We start from the raw sequence: 20,491 nt of genomic DNA on the forward strand, positions 1-20,491 counted from the left end.
TCACACATTTTTGCTAGCATATCATTCATAATCTTTGCTGTCCGCCTCATCTCATCACTGTCACACCTGGGAAACACGCTGATTACCTTTCTTATCACACTATTATCTTTTATCCTTCTCAACAACCTCCTCATATCCAATCTTACGTTTTCCTTCCTACCAGTCAAGTAATTTATCCCTATTACTACTACAGCTTTTTTTGTATAATAAATTTAGTTTAATCCTTTACCCAAGTGTTGGCAAACAAAGTTTGCACCTGAAGTAGTTCAGGACTGGGGCAACTCGTACCAAAGGTGGACCAAGCTCTGATCACTCCTTGTCTCAGTATCTCCCATAATGCAAAGCACATCTCATTGCAGACATGTATAAAGCTGTGCATTAAGGGAATGGCCACTACCCAGACCAGTTTAGACTTTTATTGGGGTCTCATCAGTGAGAGGCAGACCCAGAAGTGGTGATACTAAGGCAGAAGCAATGGAGAGGTCATATTTACTTATACGAGTTGCCAGAAGGTGTACCACCTTATTATTAATTTACTCTGGATTTAGAGAAAGATGTTGGAAGTTTATTATAGTCTTTATTATATATTATAATATATAATTATTTATTATATATTGTATCTTATTATATAAATTTATTATTGTCTAACCAAGCGGAAAATAAACTTCCAACAGCTTTTTTTGCTTGCTTACTCCTCATATCCAATGCCTCAATCACCATGTTCATTTTATCTCCAGGAAAACAAGCCTTGTGCATCTTCTCATTTACCAGACCTCTAATAATCAAATCCCTATACAACACCAGTTGGGGGTTCGTTACCCCTTTCATACCGACATCTACAATTCTCTTCATTCACCTCATCTTCACCAACTCAGCTTTCAATTCTTGCATCATTTTTTCACTATCATTCACTCTCTCTTTATATATATATTTCTTTTATCGCCGGTCACACACACACACACTTGTTCACTGTCAATACCGCTTGCCACCTTACCATTAATTGCACTCTGTTTTTCAACTTCTGCTACATTCATATCACTTTTGTCATTCTTACTACCATGCATTGTTTCATTCAGTAGATTACTTGTTTGCTTTTTCATAACTTTTTTATTACTATTTCACTGCTCTTTTACAATGTCTCTCTTTGCACTCAGATGAGCACTCATCCTTCTCATGGGATTCTCGCTACTATCACCTTCAGTTATTACCAACACATTACAGTCCATCAAATCTCCATTCAGATCACGCTTCACACTCATTTAAGGCAAATGGAGGGATCCTCTCTCCATTTGCCTTAAATATCCATTATTTATCAACATAATCTAACAAATACATATAATACATTTCATGAAACTACTAAATCAAAATTTAACTCCTGGAAAGACAAGCCACCACTATCTCTTCCTTGCTGATTACTATGCTCTTCTCTAAGTTTAATGATTTTGCGAACAAAATCATTAAACTCAAACAAACAAGCCACACCCTACAAACACTGCAAGCACACACCACTTCTACTGCAACTCTTACTCATAAATACACACTTATTTACAGTTAATTAGTCAAAAAACGTATCTAAATCGGGAGCCCTCTTTTCACAAACCTTCCAGCAAAATGCCACCTGGAATGACTGGTGACATGATTAGTGTGTGTATCCCACAATGAGTCTTCTGACTCCATGGATACTGCATAATAATAATAATCATCATCTTCGAATGTGATGCAGTGATATTTGCTATATTTTGTTGATTTGTGATAAAAACTTAAGACTATTTCAATAGTTTGCTTCCTTACTCATCAAAATGTGTCTCATCCAGTTGAAATCCAGATGTATATGCAAGATTTTGTGTAATTGTTACAAAGGTTACATGAGAAACTGGAAGAAGAGTAAAAATCTACTCTGCAAACACATTACTGTTTTATTACATCATCAGAAAGACAGATGCCATGATTTAATGTAACCATTTAGAAACTACTGCTACAGATGATATGAATATTGATTATTTGCTCATAAATGCATATGATGTTTTTCTGTCTTCTTTATATTTATTTTTCTTTAAAAAAGCAAAATGTACAGAGCTATTAAACATTATTTAACTTATTCACATAAGTTCTTCTTTACAGTCTTATTCTGCAAATGTCTCATGAAAAGTACAGAAAGATGGAGGAATATATAGGAAGATAGTTGAATGTTAATTCAGATGTAAATGCTTGTATGTAAGGTTGTATGAGGGTATGCTGAAAAGTTTGATAATCACCATGAAGGAACTGAGGTAGAGCTATCTAACTTACACATTCTTCTCCATGTTGCCCACTAAGTGTTATACACTTGTTACAATGCTGCTGTATCATTTGCAATCCACTGAGAAAAAGTCTCCCTTGTTGCACAAACCAGTTCTTTTTGTTTTAGGTGTTTATCAGAGCTTTTCAGCCCCCCCCCCCCTCCTATACTATCTCCACCATTAATCATCATCTCTATATTAATTGCATGAAAAGTGGTATTAAACCTAATATCAAAACCAAAGATTTAAAATTTTTTAAAAAAATTTTTATTTTATGCACTTGAGTCTTATAACCTTAAATAAATATACTTACAAGGTCTTGTTGATTTTTAACCTAAATTGATTAATTGCTGAAATAAATTTGATATAAATCAGCATTAAAAAAGGCAGATAAGAATTGGTAGGAACATGGAAAACTTTAACTTCATTCTTAATATTGAGACCTATGTAACCTATTTCAACTATTTAGATACAATTTTTAGATAGCAAATTAAAACTAAAACACTGAAGTAGTATAAGTATATAAGACTGTGTTAAGCTCATTCTTAACTTGGAGATCTGAAACTTGCAGATCTGATTTAGATTAGAAATAATTGATTGAAGACCAGTGACTATAAACATTGAGCATTCTGAGAAAAATTATGGAAATAAATAGCTGGTGTGAATGAATGAACCATAAAAAAAAAAAAAAAGAAAATATTAGAAATAAATTACAGAGAATTTAAAATGCATAAGCAGAGCTCATTTGATATGAATGGGAGATGAAAAATTATTATGTTCTGCAGGCTCCTCAAGGGGTCCCAACGACTCATCTGGATTACCAAATGTTTAAATGAGTCTTTGAAGGAAAAAGATAGAAGAAAAAAAAATCTGAATGGATTAATATTGTGAGATGCTGCTTTAGAAAACCAAAATGTAAGATTATAGTGTAGTACATGTGTTGAGGCTTAAGTGCTGTGAAGAATTCATGTTAGAGATTTAATGGAATATTAACAGCACTGAGAAAGGATTAAAACTAATTTTAATACTTCCAATATTTCGTCTCCATCACAGAGACATCTTTGGGGGATTACAAAAACTTTTTGTAACAACACACACACAAATACAATACAAAATGAAACTAAAGTCCTATCTAGTGGTGCGCCCTCTATGGGCATTTGCAGGTGGCCTGGGATGTAAAGAGGGATCTCTGATAATTAAAGTTTCCCAAATTTTGGGAAGTTTAATGCAACCGTATTTGTTTAAATTAGGTTGATTCCTGAGTGCAGATGCAGATTCAAAGAATAATCTTCCTTTTTTGAATTTACTATGGTGGAGCATGGTAGTTTTTTTCCAGGAGATCCTGTGGGATGTATCCAAAACATGGTCTGCAAGGCCAGACTGACCATAATCATGCTTGCAGATGTAAGAACTGTGTTCTTCTAACCGGATGGATGTAGACCTGCCTGTTCGTCCAAAATAGGCAAGTTTACAGGAACAAGGTACTCTATATACACCAGGCACTGAAAGAGGAGGGAGCTGGTCTTTAGTGGAGCAGATAAGGGTAGCAAGTTTACAGTGGGGCTTGAAAGCTGTATGGAGGTTGTACTTTTTTAATGATCTGGCTATTTTTTCTGAAGTACCACAGATGTAAGGCATTTCTGAAGTCCTTCTGAAGAAGTTCTTCTGACTTTAGTTTCACTTTTTATTCTATTTGTTTGTGTGTTGTTACAGAAAGTTTTTGTAATCCCTGAAGATGTCTCTGTGACGGAGACGAAATATTGAAAGTATTAAAATTTGTTTTAATCCTTTCTCAGTGCTGTTAATATTCCATTAAACCTCCATAAATTATAGTGGAGGTTTGACAAATAGTGGATCGAATTTAGAAGAAAGTTGCAGATCAGAAAGTGGGAATTGACAAAAAGAAAAGCCAGTTGAGTTTGATTTGTTAGAATATCCTGTGTGCACCTTAAGGGCATACATCTGGTACTGATGATGATAAAATTATCTTGGAAAAAAAAAGACCAATTACAAAAAAAAATGCATTAATAAAACCACAACTATTGGTTTTTAAAATGTCAAATATAAAGTTCATAGTATCTGCAAAATTCTCTTTTACTGTCAAGGGGGGGGGGGCATAACATTAAGTGCTGAAACCGTAAGCAGGTATATGAAATGACATCAAACTTGGAATATGAGTAAACAATGAATGAATGAAACTATTTAGAACAAATAGTGGACTTTTAATGATTTATAGATTTGTTAAACTTTTAAAAGATCTATATGATTTAGTTTATAAGCTTATTGTTAATGAATTCTTCATTTAGAATAGAAAAAAAATTCAGCCTTAACTTTTGCTGAATAAGTCAACATTTAACACTATAAAAATGATGATATTTATTTTACAGGCTGAGACAGTTTTTCTAGCATTACAAGTTGGCCTACTGTGTCTAAACTAAAAAATTTTTGTATCCACATACACCAAGACTATACAGGCTGCCTAAGGTCCATAAACTTGATGCCTGTTGCACCCCATCATTGATGCCATAAATCAACTTACCTATAAATTAGCAAAACACTTGGCATCCAAACTTAACAAGCATGTTGCCAAGACATCATCTTACATAAAAAAAAAAGTTCACAGACTCTAAAAGCACTACACAAAACCTTCAGTTAGAGGAGAATGATTGCTTAGTAAGCTTTGGTGTGTCATCCCTTTTTCCAAATGTTCCAGTAGATGATACACTAGTTCTCCTGTCCAAAATTTATTCTCCTGATATTTGCATACTCTTTAAGCACTTTTAAATCAGGATATTTTAGCAGGAACAACCAATTCTTTAAACAAAATGAAGGCTTAGCAGTGGGTTTCCCACTTTTATCCCATTGCAAATTTATACATGAAATCTTTTGAATCTGACATTTAATTCTGTCTCCCCCCCCCCCCAAAGTATGGTTGAAGTATAGGTAATCCTTGTATAACTTGGATGTTAGGGTCCATAGAAATGCTGCGTTATATAAATCATGTTATGCGAGATTCAGATCACATAGAAAAAGTAGGGTTATGTCCCGAAATCTTTTTTTTTTTTTTTAATTATATAAACAACAATGACATATCCAACAAAAATATATTTTTATTTAATTCAGGTAATTCATGTAATTTATGAAAATATATAAATTATGAAACAAATACATAGTATAAAATTATAAAAATTACAAATTGTACATAAACTTCATTGCAAATAATGCATAAATGTTTTAGGCAAAATAAAGTAAAGTGCATATTTTAATCTTTCATAGCACGAGGATTTGAGGATCGGTTAATAAGCTTTGGTTTTGCCATGTAATCACCTGATGCATTACTACAAAACAGTAGAGTAATTCTATCTTTAGAAACTTTGAATCCAGGAGCTGATCTTTCATTTTTCGAAATATAGGTGCGTTTTTGCATTTTTTTTCCAATATAACCCGGATTCATCTGCATTGAACACCTGGTCTGTATCATAAATATTTATAAATTGTGAGAGCTTTTTGTTTAATAAGATTTCCATCCAAAGGAATTTTCTTTCGAGTGCAATTTTCTATCCATATCATTAGAGATTTCTCCAATATCGCGTACACGAGCGACGTGCTTTGCACTTACCATTGACCCAGCAATAAACACTTTCTTGGATTTTATGTTCATTTTGTTTGTTCGAATTGCTGAGTCGTTTAAATTCAAAGTCCTTGCAACTTTTTCTCCATTTTTCAACTGATCGAAGATTTTAATTTTTTCTTAGAGAGAAATAAATTTTCTTTTCAATGTTGGTTTTTCGCTTTTGTTGCAATTTGTGGCCATTACTATAAAAATATTTTTTTTTTTACATAAAAAAAGCATTACATATTAATTATGTATGTAACTCACCAGAAAATAAAGCACTCAGCTTGAGATTAACACACATGATTTTAATGTTCTTTCCTGGCAGAAAACGAAGACAATTTTCAACAATAAACATGCACGTCAACTGTTTACCGTTGTACGGTAAACAGTTGACGTGCATGCGTACTAAAGGGTATTTCCCCTAATATAAATTTGCTACTTATAACTACATGCGCGATATGAGCAGATGCAAATTTAATGAAGATAAAATTTGATTTTCAAGTCACATGGTGAAAAACATGAAAAGATAAAAGAGTTACTACAATTTGTAGACTGTGTTTTTATCGAGACCGTGTTGCATAAGTGCCGTGTTGAACAAGGGGTTACTATTACTACAATTTGTAGACTGCGTTGTATAAGTACCGCGTTATACGAGGATTACCTGTATATAGATGATGTCTTTGCCATATGATTGTGTGGCTCTGTCTAACTTTATGTTTCCTCAATAATATCCATCCTTGTATTAGTTTCACTGTCGAGGAAGAAAAAGAAAGGGCTCTTGCCCTCTTGGATACTTTAGTTATAAGATAAACGGATGGGTCCCTCGTATGTTCAGTTTACCATAAGCACACACACACACACACACACACACACACACACACACACACACACACACACACACACACACACACACACAGGAAGATACCTACATGCCAAGTTCACACCACCATCCTGTTCAGAAGTTTGGAATTTTCAAAACTTTAGCCTCTAGGACAGAATGAATTTCGTCCTCAGGACAAGCACTGCACCTGGAACTACAGGCTGTACTCGCATCTTTCGAACAAAAGGGATTCAACTAAAAACCCTCTCCAAATTCCTTAAAAAGAACAACAATACCCCCCCCCCCAAAAAAAAAAAAACAGACTACACATATACTATATCAAAGGCACAGTAGATAAACTAGGTTCCCTCCTGAAAACATAACAGAAAACTAATAGCAATATTAAAAGATGTTTATAAGAATGCAGCTGCGGCAGTTATAATAGGTGATGATTTGGGAAAATGGTTTAAAACAAGCAGAGATACTAGATGGGGGGGGGACCCAATGTCACCAAGTATTTTCATTGCACATTTAGAAAGAGCAATGGATAAAATGAAGGAAGATGCAAAATGAATATCTGTACACGGAATGAGAATTAACAATCTGAGAATTTGGACTTGTTATGAACTGGAAAAAACAATGACAATGGTATTTGGTGAGAACACGAAACAAAAGATACAAGTGGATGGAATTGATGTAGAAAATATAGAACCATTCACATATTTAGGAAGTAAAATGACATATGATTTGGACTGTAAAAAAAGAAATAAAGATCAGGATTACAAAGGGAAGAACAAATCTGAAGGCCATGAATAACATCTGGAAAAGTAAAGTGATCAGCCTGCAAACAAAACTAAGAGTACTGGAAACATGCATCTTTAACGGTGTACCATATGGATCTGAAACGTGGGTAATAAATAAGGAATCAAGAAAAAGAATTTCGTTATTTGAAAGAACTTGTTACAGGAAGATTCTAAGAATACAATGGGTACAGAAAGTCACAAATGAAGAGCTCTATCGGAAAAATACAACCAAAGGAGAATCCAATGCAGAAGATTATAAAATGGAAGATGCAATTATTTAGATACATCTGCAGAATAGTTGTTGAAAGTTTTTCACTTGGTTATATTATAAATTAAAGATACCAAGATATTATATTCTTGATTTAATCCATTATGCAAGTGTGAGCAAACAAAGTTTGTGCCTGAAGTATATTTCAGGACTGGGGCAACTCGTGGCAAAGGTGGTATAACTTCTCATCACTTGCCTCACTATCCCATAATGCAAAGCACATCTCTTTGCAGACATGTAAAATGCTATGCATTAAGGGAAGGGTCACTACCCAGACCGGTTTCAACCTTTATTGAGGTCTCATCAGTGGCAGCCAGACCCAGAAGTGGTGATACTAAGGTGGAAGTAATGGAGAAGTCATATTTCCATATACCAGTTGCCAAAAGGTGTCACACCTTATTAAAAGTTATACCAGCTTTGCTACGAGTTGCCCCAGTCCTGAAAGATACTTAAGTCGCAAACTATGTTTGCTTACACTTGGATAATGGATTAAACCAAGTATATAATTTCTTGGTATCTTTAATTTATAACATGTGTAGAATGAGTGAGGACCGGAAGATAAAGACATTCATGTTTGGTATTATGGATAGTGTAAACAGAAGAGGTAGACCATACAGAGAATGGATAGACGACACAAAGGACTGGTGTGGAATGGGTGTACAGAAACTGCGACACTGTGTGCTGTACAAAGAAAGGTGGAAGAAGATAGTGAAGGAGGCATCAGACACCAATAGACAGTGAGCCCATGGTTTATGATGATGATGATGAAGCCATATCAAGGATTGCCTAGAACCTGTCTTCTTCCCTGGTGTCTACAGCATCCCCTGCCAATGTGGTAGTCAATATTTTGGACAGACAGGGTGAACTGTTTTACTCAGGAGGAAAGAACACAAAAAATGCATCCTGAATGGAGAACCAGAAAGCAGACTGTCTTAACATGCCATAGAGAAAGACCACTTCATAAGATGGAAGAAAGCCATCTCGGATTCAAATCGGAGAGACTGTTCCTGGAAGCAGTACAGGTTCTACAAATCCCAGTTAACTGCAACAGAACGGATGTTGTAATTTCAAACAGATTTTGGTGCACAGCCCTATCTATGCATCAGCATTAACAACAGGAATCACCATGAAGAGCACCTTGCCCTCCATGCATGCGACTGTCCTTGTTATCCAAGGTCATTTTACCTTATCTTCACTGATTATGTTGTGTTAAATTGCCTCTGATAATGCTAGCTTAAGTTGGTGAACCATCAGCTATAAATAATTAATTTAAGCTAGTAAATTATGTTTAAGTTTTGGTGTCTATGTAGTTTTATGTTTCAGAAACTTTGACACGAATAACAACAACTATGGAAATTTAAACATGGAATTATTGGCTGAATCAACTTTTTCTTCAGCCTCCTCACTAATGATCTTTTTTTTATTTTTATATTTTTTTATTTCTGTTGATAATTTTAAAGTGTAGAAATTCCTCTCTCTTTTGTTGCCTAATGAAGATAAGTTATACTAAGAAATTATATTCTTGTTTAATCTTTTATCCAAGTGTAAGCAAAGCTCGTGTGTGTGTGTGAAATATCTTCACAACTAGGCTATTTATATATAGAGGCTGTTGACTTCACATCAATTGTCACAGCCCTCTAGATACATGTAGTCACACAAACTTTGGTTGCTCACTTGGCTAAAGATTATACTTGCAATGAAATTATATTCTTCTTTAATTTATTTTGTAACTGGTTTGTAGAGTGGGGAGAACCCTTTCTGCAGCTATTTCTGATCCAGATTATTTTAATAATAAAGTGATACACCTTCATGCTACTTGCATTTGAAAATATGACTTCATCGATTCAACCTTGGTATCTTTCTGTGTTTGATGAGAACACAGAAAAATACCAAGGTTCTGGCTCCCACTCATGCATTTGGGTAAAGGATTAAACAAGAATATAATTCCTTGACAAATGTAATTTACTTTGTGACCAAATGATAAAACTTTCTATACCCACTAGAGATAATATTTATTTCTTTTAATAAAATGATGAGAGCAGTTAATATTGATTATGTTCATATTTAGTTTTGTTTATTGGTTTAGTGCACTCCGGATGTAGTTAGGAATTTTGGTTGGTTGGTTAAAAAAAAGCTGAGAATCAAAAAAAAGTATAATTTAAGAATTTTAACTTAAAATTTGTATATTAATTTATATAAATTGATAATTTCATCAGTTTAGATCAGGGGTCGCCAAACTTCTTTGACCGTCGACCCCTTCAAGAGTTTCTTGACTTTTAATCGACCCCCTCTATTTTACTATTGCGTAATTATAATAGGACAAGCAAAAAAGATGCTTATGTGAGTTTTTAGATTCTTTATTTTATAGTTACAGTGTTTATTGTATGTATAATATAGTATATATTATTACATTACTACTACTATTACTATCACTAGTAATATCACTGGTATTACTAGTGATATTAATATACTGGTATTAATATCACTGGTATTACTACCAATCCTGCTCAACTCTTCAACATAGAGAAGTTCGTGAATGAATAACGATTGAATTATAATATGTATATCGATGAATTTTAGAACATTAACGCTCACTTATATGTCGATGCGCAAAAAATAAGACTGGGATCGAATACGTGTAAGCATAAGTAAATAAGAACCGTGCACATGTTGCACTCTTGCTCTCACCGCACCGACTGGGTGGGAACCACAACATCCGTTTATTGGTAAATACGTCCTTTTGGCTTACTTGATTGGCCTCCGTAACAATTTTCATGACCTTGCTCCATCTTACAGGTCCTATTCATGTCACTGTTCCCACGATTCACTCTTAATTGCATCATTGTCATTCAGGATGGAGGTAATCCAAGTTAACTGAATTAAATATTACCCGTACAATGATGTCTTATATTTTTCTATCGACCCCTGAGCCCGAATTGACCCCCCCCCCCCCAACAATGTTATATCGATCCCTTTGGTGACCACTGGTTTAGATAATGAAATGCGCTGTTTTATAGTATAGTCCCTCAATTTCTTCATAAACTATCATTGATTGCTGAATCACTTTGCATTGAAATGAGACATATACAATGATGGCTCAGAATAAAATTTTTAGTTTCTTCTACTGTCTTTTCCAAAGCTTTTAATGTTATTATTATATCCCGCTTAGTACTGTCTTGGTGTATCACTCACCGGGTGCTATAACTTCATGGTAGAGATGTTGCAGTAATGGCCACTCTGGAACATTCATGTAGTCTAACTTCATTAATACAACTAGTGAAACAGGCAGTAATATCAAATTTTAAGGCTTCCTGCTTCCACTGCCCATTCAAGAAATTTATAGAGAAGGCAGATGGTGAAGATAAACGATCCATCAGGAAATTTTGGAAAGAATATAACATTATCAATGCCTTAGTATTATCTGTGACATTACCACAGAGAGGGGGAGAGAGAGAGCTTACTAAAGAGTCCCTAAGCATTATCATACAAATCATGGACCAGTTCATAGATAACAACCCTGACCATGAGCAGAGCTCTAAGACAAAGTGAGGTGTTCTTGAAGTGATATCTTGTTACTCTCCCCTAGAAATGATTGCCTCATATGGGAATAGCAGTTTGTAAAATGAGAGAGAGCATAGTATATATTGCAGAACCCTTTGAAGAGTAATGCATAAGTTATGGGAATACTAACAGTGTGCTGGTTTCTATATACAAATGCCAAGAGTATTTTAGAAATAAAGAGTGTTTGTGGCATCGTGGCATTTCATTTGGTTGGATGAAGCCTCCCCAAATTTGGGAAGCTGTCATCCTCTATTTCAGCCCAACAGCTGAGAATGTCTAATTTAGTCCACTAGGGGATGCTCTGTAGGACTTCAGGCTTACTCTCAGTTAACATTCTTCAGCCTCATTACTTAGTGTAGTGCCTGTGTACACATATCACATTATATTGTGTTCCCTGATTATGACAATTTGACTTTGCCAAAATATTGGAACTATTAATTAAATTTATTTTAGTTAATAAATTAGTCTACATTGTAATGTAAAATCTCACGTGATAAATAATTTATATGTTTGTTTTTAAAAGTTTTTTTATTTAGGAAATTACACACAAAAAAATGTCATTGGTTGCATTATTACTATACATCCTTTTGTATGTAATAACTTAATTACAAAATTGTTAAACTAATGTGAAGCTTGAAATATGTCTCTGTAATGATGTAAATGCATGTCCATGTATGGCAATTCCGAAAGATGTGCAAAGTGCGATGCATTCATGTCCAGATGTTGATCCATGACCATATATGGAAATTTCGAGAGATACACTTATGTGTACAACATGAAGTCCTGACTTTTATAAGCTCTAGCATCGAGAGGGACTTCATCTTGGGGTTTTCACCTTCTCTTACCTGGATCCTCCACCATGAGAAGTTTACTGTCTATTGTCATAATGCTTTGTAAGAAGAGATCTGCCCATAGCTGCCATGTTACTGAATTAAGGATTTAAGAGGATACAGAATTATCGATGACTCGAATAAGAAATTCAGTGGGAAATCAAGAACGAGCCAGCAGAAAGAAAGAGAAAGCTAGTACCATTATGTGGACAAAAGAATCATGTAATGGACAGTGTTGAATGAGAGTATTGTAAAGATTGCAACTCATTGTAAGTACTTAGACAGGTGATAATTCGGAACAAATTCACATCAAGTGTGTCTCTGTTCGTAGTCAGTTGTTATGACGTAAATAATTACAATAAGAATGTGTAAGTTAATATCCCACTGAATTTCTTCTTCGTATTATGAGGTATTATAATATAATAGGTATGCTTTACATTCAAATTGTATAAGAATGACTAGTAGCATTTGTTAAATTGTATTTAGGTTTTAAGAGTAGAAATGCAGGAGAACTAAACCTAATTTAGAAGCATTTGTAACTATGAATCGTGATCTGATTGTATAAAGGTGCTAAGCTGGATCGAATAGTGTAATAAGAATTCTTCTTAATTTAATTAAATGGTTTGTGAACAACAACAACACATTAGACTGATTTTGTCAATGTATTATCCCCCAAAATATTCAGACCTGCATAGGTTAAGTAATGAAAAGTTGAGTATCAGTCTTAGATTAAGTGATTAAGATCAAGCCACTGCTGAATTAAAGCAAAGATTAACTTTAGCAGGGGAATAATAACAGAATTCTATATCCCATACTATCCTCTTATATCCTTGCAGGCTATAAGAGGATAGTATGAGATATGGAATATTACCCCTGACCTTATCCCATAATATCCTTCTTCTTTCCCAAATATTTCTATGTTCACCCCCATCCCAAAGTATTGCGAAACTTATTTTGTAACCTAATTCTGCCCACCTCTAATAATTTAAAAAATATTAAAAAAAGAAAATCAGATTTTTCAAAAAAAAGTTCGCATATCTCCCACATCTCTCAAACCCCACTTTTCCGACCCCCCCCCCACTCAGTTATACTTCCTTCTTTCAACACAATGAATGTATATCACCATACTCCGGGATGCCACTGAAAAAGAAGACAGCCAGCAACATCCCACAAAGGTATGTCCGGTTTTTCTTCCTATATATTCTTCATATATCTGTCCATATAAAATATCAGTAATGCCCAAAAATTTGAGTAAAAAGTCAATGACATTATAAAAAAAAGGGGGTAACTCCTGAAGAAAAATAGGCTAAATAGACCTATAGTATATGCTGTATACCAGCATGTACTATAGGTCTTTCCAACTTTTGTGGACATGAAGGCTATTTAAAAAAATTACATAGGAGGTAACTAGGAAATTTCCTAATTTTAAAACAATTAAAGTTCAAAACTTTTATTATTATTATATTCAGGCCTCCATGGAGTCAAGAGACTCATCATGGGAGGACGTTTGAATTAAATATCTTTTAGTATTTTTTAAGTAATATTTTGTACTGTATCTTCCCCTTCTAAAACATCAGGTAATTTAATAACCACATTTCCTGCTTCCTTTCAGTTTAAGTAGAAAATGCCAGTTTTACACTCAGGAGAGTAACATAAATCATTGTACTTTATTTTAATTTTTAATTAAGTATATTTTCAAAATTTGCTTAAATTTTGAAAGTACTCTCTTAATATACCAAAAATATTTGGTATATTAAGAGGATATTATTATTATCTGCATATATTTATATATTTAGCTAGAGATGAAACAAGAGGCAGAAAAGCTGTTGAAGAACTTCAAAAGCTGGGGCTAAGTTCTAAATTTCACCAGCTCGATATTGATGACTTGGAGAGCATCCAGAGGTTTAAGAAATTTCTTCAGCAGGAACATGGGGGATTAGATGTTTTAGTTAACAATGCAGCTACAGCATATCCGGTAAGACACGTAACTAATTTTTCCACTGGGTTTTAAAGTAAAAAACAAAAAGTATGGGCAAAAAAGCCATGCCTGTTGATTTATAAAATCCTAAATGTACCTAGTATCCTCGGTTTTTTTGTTATTAAATTTTGAGTCTTATGTAGTCTCTAAAACAAATACATTTTTTTTTTGAAATTTTTATTTATTTTTGGTTAGAGGTTTTAATGATGACCATTCCAAATAATGCCGGCAACAGAACATCGAGTTTCCCAGGGTCTCTAGTTAGATGAGAAGAAGAAAACTTTATGAAAGTCATTGGTATGCATAGGGCATTCTCATAGATAAGCTTATACGTTGGCTAGACATACTTCTAAATTTTTAGGAAATGACAACGTAAACTAAATTGTTAATTATAAAAACTTTAATTAAAGTTTTTATAATTAACAATTTAGTCCACTAGGGACACCTTTTAGGATCTACGACCTACTTCAGTTGCCTTTCTTCAGCCTCATTTGCTTAGTGTGAGTGCTTGTGTGCACATATCATTGTTTTGTGATCCCTGAAGATGGCTATGTAACATTGCCTAAATATAGGTAGTTATTAATTAATGTTTTTATAATTAATAATTTAGTTTACATTGTCATTTTCTAAAAAATTAAAAGTATGCATAGTGCAAAAATCACTGATATCAGCAATATCATGAGATTGGTTAAAAACATGATGATATACTTAGCATATCAGTCTAAATCAAGTAGACTAGTGAATAGAACAACTGATTAAAATCAGAGAACGTGGGTGAGTGGATATGTCAAGGGACTGCCCTTTGCCAAATAACTCTTTGAGGTTTTGATGTTCCAAATAGTGTATTTGGAATTGTGAATATTAAATTCAAATGTTCATAGAAAGGCTAGGATACTGGAAAATTTATAGCCAATTGGACTTGCAGCTACTTATGAGAGAGATGAAAGTTTTTAGGACCCTTTGAGATTCCAGATAATTTGGAGACACACTAGTCCTTATTTTTCAAAGGTGTTATTACTGGTGTTGAAAACGGGTTCTGTCACTATAACCCAGAATCTAAGTACGATTCCAAGATTGGAAACATTAATTATCTCCTGCAATCCCCCCCCCACCCCCCAAAATCAGATATTTTCCAAGTTAGGTATAAAACTCTTAAAGACCATCTTTTTGGAGTGGGAAAGGTGTTATTTCAAAAGAATGTTTAAATTCAGGAAGACTTTCAACAAGGATATGTATTTTAAATTGAAATCAATTTAAATTGAAATGAGATGACCTGGGATCAAGAAGAAACAGTTGGAATTGAAGAGGGTTCTTAAATGAATAAGCAGAAAGGGAAATGGCCCCAGTCGAGCATGGAGAGATCACATCAAATGAGTGTTATCAGTGGTGGAACTAGCCGTAGATGAATGAGCTGTCATGTTTATATACAAATGCTAGAAGTGTAAGAAACAAGGCAGATGAAATGGTTGCACTAATTGAGTCTCTCCACCCAAAAATTGTTGGAATAAGTGAGACATGGTTAGATGAGGACGACATCTTGACAGGAATAGAGATGGAAGGATATGATGTGTTTCATGAGGATAGAAGGGGTAAAATAGGGAGGGGGGAGTGCTATTGATGATAGAGAAAGAGTTATGTCCATACGAAGTAGAGATGCAAGAGGGAAATAGTGCCAGTGGTTTTGAAGCAGTATGGTGTGAGATAGAGTGAATGGAATGAAATACTTAGTTGGATGCTGTTATAGACCAGGAAATGTGGATGGTAGTGACTATGAAATGTATAATCAAATTAGCCTGACAAATAAGAAAAGGGTGATCATTATGGGTGATTTTAATTATAGCAATATAGACTGGAATGATGAGATAGCAACTGGAAGTAAAAAAAAAAAAAATGAGTTTCTTGAGTTTTTGAGGGATTTTTGAAGATAACTACCTCAGACAGTATGTAACAGAGGGCACACTAGGATTTGAGGATCTTGGATTTGGTCCAAGATGTAATTATAAATGTAATTATAAAACATGTGAAATCACCCACCAATTGGTGAGAGTGACCATGAGGTGATTACCTGGGTGGCTGCAAGCAATGTGAGAACCTCTGTAAGTAAAGGGTATATATGAAACTACAAGGGGGGGGATTATGAAGCGCTCAGGAGACAGCTTGCAGGTGTAGCATGGAATGAGGAGTTAGCTGGAAAAGAGATCAATGCAGCTTGGGGGATTTTCAAAAACTATCTAGTAGATGTAATGTCTGAATGTATTCCAAGGGTGAGAAGGTTAAATAAGGTAGGTGTGAAATGGATGAATAAAGAGATTAAGCATGCAATACAGAGAAAAAGGGCATTATGGAGGCAGCATAAGAGAAATGGAAATAACCAATTCCATGAGAACTACAAAGACCAGGCAAGGTGGGTGACTTGGTTGGTGAGGGTAGCTAAAGAGAGGTATGAACAGTAGTTAGCTAATGAAGCCAAAAAGAATTCTAAGTTCTTTCGATATGTTGCCAGCAAAAGAAAGAATGATTATGGAAGGATGACATTGATTGGATAAAAAATGGCATAAGGACAACTGTTGTAGAAGGTATGGTGGAGATATTTAATGAGCAATTCATAAAGGTCTTTCAGTTTTGTGAATGTGACTTCATGGAAAGATTGAGAGCAGTAGATGATGGGGAAGAGAGACTGATTGTAAGTGAGCAAGAGGTGCAGAGGGAGTTGAGCAAACTAGATGTAAATAATCACAGGCTGTGAGACTTGATAATATATATTACCACATATTCTGAAGGAATGTGCCAGGGAGTTGACGCTGGCCTTGATATATCTTTTTTAATACGAGTCTTGCACTGGGTCAAGTTCCTAAGGAGGGCAAGATTGTGTCACTTCATAAAGGAGGTGATAGAACTCGAGCATCAAACTATAGGCCTATCTGTGTTGTAGTTAAGTTGTTGGAGAAGCTTGTGAGAACTAGGATCCAGAATTGGGTTGACAACAATGGTATTATCTTTGATGGACAGCATGGATTTGCTAAAGGGAGGTCATGTTTTAGTAATCTACTTATTACAATGAGGTGACTGTTTCCATGAACAGAGGAGAAGGATATGCAGTAATATACTTAGATTTTGCAAAGGCTTTTGATAGATTACCACATGATTAAGTTGAGTAAAACTGGAGTGGATGGGGTTGGATATTAGATTGGTGCATTGGATTGGAGACTGGCTATCTGATAGGTATCAACAAGTTGTGTTGATACCTATCAGGGGGGGGAGCGATATCCAGGAAAAGGAAAGTTATTAGTGGTGTGCCTCAGGGGTCTGTTTTAGGGCCATTGCTCTTTAACTTGTATATTAATGATATTGGTGTATATTTGGATGGAGATATTCAGTTGTTTGCAGATGATGCAAAGTTGGGACGAACCATGAAGAGTAGAGAGGATGTTGTGGCCTTAAAAGAAGACTTGAATAAATTGGGTGATTGGGAATGGGGATGCGAGTTCAATGTTGCAAAATGTAAGGTTTTGGAAAACAAAAATGGGATGCAGAATTTATGCTTGGTGAAGATATATTGTTGGAGGTGGAGGAAATAAGAGGTCTGAGGTGATAGTGAATAAGGATCTGAAATTTAGGGGACACATAGCCAAAATTGTGAAGACAACACAAAGTCTTCTGGGAATGATGCGGACGACACTGACTTGTAGAAGTAGGGAGATTCTTGTTCCATTGTATAAGGCTTTGATTAGACCACACATGGACTGTTGTGACAAGATTTGATCACCTGATTTTCAGAAGGATGAAGAGATGTTGGAGAAGGGGTCCAGAGGCGACTAAGGTAGTTTCTAACCTCTGGAATGTCGAGTATGAGAAAAGATTGAGAAGATGCAACTTGCAGAGTCTGATGTACAGGAGGAGGAGGGGAGATATGATAGAGACCTACAAGTTATTAAGGGGTTGTTATAGAATCAATGCTGGAAAGGTTCTACAGAAAATAGTGGGAGATCAGGGGAGAACCAGAGGTCATCCCTGGAAGCTGTATAAGAATGGTGTGAATAAGGGAGTGAGAAGCAGGGTTTTTTCATGCAGAGTTGTGAAATGATTAAAATGCCTTGCCTGGGAGTGCGGTGTCTGCAGAGAATTTGAGTGTGTTTAAAGCATGGTATGATGAGCTGTGTGTTTGATAAAAGGACCTCCTAGATGAGTCTTTGACCCCATGGGATCTTGGGTAATAATAATAATAATAATAATCTCTATTAAGAAAAATACCTCACCTAAAATCATCAGAAATTATTTTATATCACATATGGACCACGTTAATACCTCTGCACATGAAATTTTCAGATTTGTTTAGACACATATCCCATTCACTTTGCAGTCAACTTAGCTCAAGCTTTGCAGTCAACTTTTCCTGTTTGGTTTCCTGAAGAGTTGCGTAAGTAGACCTCAATTTAACCAAAATGAATTTAAAACGAGACATTAAAGATTAATTCAGAAAGTCATAACCATGAATTTTTCCAAAATGCTTATAATTTCAATATCTCCTTTATGCAATTTCTACCCCCCCCACACACACTGAAAAGGTTGAATCTTATACTGATTTATTTATTTATTTTTATTTACTTTTTTTTTAATGTAATTCCCACTCATGAAAGGTTCTAAGCCTGTAGTAATTAGTACTGTGAGTGGTCTATGCATTTTTTTTATTCTGTTTTTATTCAGGTTTACAGGGTTTTATATTTTTTATTTAGTCTGGAAACCTGCCCTAGAGACCAAACATGGAACTTTTTCAAGTCACTTCAGGCTTGCAATAAGCTGGGCAGTGCTCTCACATAAGGCAATGAAAATTATCTCCCACCTAAAAGCAATCACAAACATCCATGCTCCGATGCAGGATTTGAACCCACAACCTATTGGTTGGAGGGTGGATACACTAAGCACTTGGCCAATGAGGCTAGCAAATGATAGATATACGTTAATACTTTGAGTGGTTTAAAGGAATACTGAAAAAGAACACTGCTCTAGAGAAGACCAAATATGGAATATTTCAAGCCCCTTCTGGACTTTGATAAGTAGGATGTTGAAAGACGGTAGATGAGTTTTATCACTTTACATTGGATGATGAAAATCATCTGTTACCACCTAAACACTTTCACAAATATCAGTTGTCCTGTGGGGTTTGAATCCACAACTTGTAGGTTGATCCCTTAGCTATCCAAGCTTGCTTATTGAACATTGGGAAAAATATATCTGGAATTAAGGTGGATGTACAGAAGACTGAATGCAAGTAACTACTTTCCTTTAATATCTGTATCTCAAATTTAATTTATTTATCTTAAGATGTTTTGCTTTTATTCAAAAACAGTATTACTTTTTGGTCTACCTTTATGGAATATACTTTGTAAGAAATTATATTTTTGCTTTTGTTTATATTTTTTCTGGTATGTAAGCAAACAAACTTTGTATTCAAAGTATCCTCATAACCTCATGCATATAATGATGGCTGTTAACTACTATTTCATAGTGCAGAGACTCTAAAGACATTGACATAATGCTTTTATTTCAATAAAAATATTACTTCTGCTTTATGGAATACTAAATCAGTTTATTGAATAACATTCTCCCTGAACCTCTGTGGTATTCATTCATGTTGAAAGATATTCTGGAAATAACCACTTGAAATCAAGAAAACTTCTTTCTTTACTTGACTAGCTGCATGGTCTTTATAGTGTGCTTCTTCAGGGGAATAAATATATTATACATGTTATAAATCAGAGCAGAGAAAAGAAAACAACAGCAACAGAACATCATTAAATTTCTGATATGAACCCTTCAAAAAGAAAAAGACTGTTCAAAGAAAGCTTTGTAATATCTTCAGATATGAAAGTACTCCAGAGGTACTTCCAATATTTGAAGATACCTGAAGCAGGGATGGGATTGAAGGAAGAGGCAGTGAAGTTGGTTCAGTGAGTTTCAAGATGGATTGTAAAAGGGTATTGGCTAGCAGTGGCTCTCGCTTTAATGATTTTGGAGGTGAGTAGAGGAATAATAGCAGACAATTCAGCACAGCACTGTCCATGAAAGTATCTGTAGAAGATGCACAAGGTAGAAACTGAACATCTATGAGAGAGGGATTGAAGTGGGTATGTGAGAGGGATCATTAATTAGCCAGATTGCAATCTTCTGATTAGAATTGAGCAATCTTAGAGAGAGGATTTTGGTGCTCCACCCCAAATATGGGAGCAATATTTCATGGCTGGGCAGATTTGGGCTTTGTATAGAGTTAACAGCTGTGAAGGTGTTAACTCTATACAAAGTAGTGTCTTGTGCAAAAAAACACCAATTTTTTTTGGC

General features: G+C 34.9%; 1 protein-coding gene across 1 annotated transcript in view; it reads left to right on the forward strand.

The window, feature by feature from the left end:
* LOC150105661 (carbonyl reductase [NADPH] 3-like) overlaps nt 1–20,491 on the forward strand; it is a 144,471-nt gene that overhangs the window by 43,384 nt on the left and 80,596 nt on the right. The window contains exon 3 of the mRNA XM_090394982.1: nt 13,974–14,152. Coding sequence (XP_090251108.1) covers nt 13,974–14,152 — 179 coding nt within the window. The remainder of the gene's footprint in view (nt 1–13,973; nt 14,153–20,491) is intronic.

Source organism: Typopeltis vanoorti, chromosome 6, assembly GCF_054136105.1.
Source record: "Typopeltis vanoorti isolate ZY-2024b chromosome 6, IOZ_Tvanoo_1.0, whole genome shotgun sequence".
Lineage (NCBI taxonomy): Eukaryota > Metazoa > Arthropoda > Arachnida > Uropygi > Thelyphonidae > Typopeltis > Typopeltis vanoorti.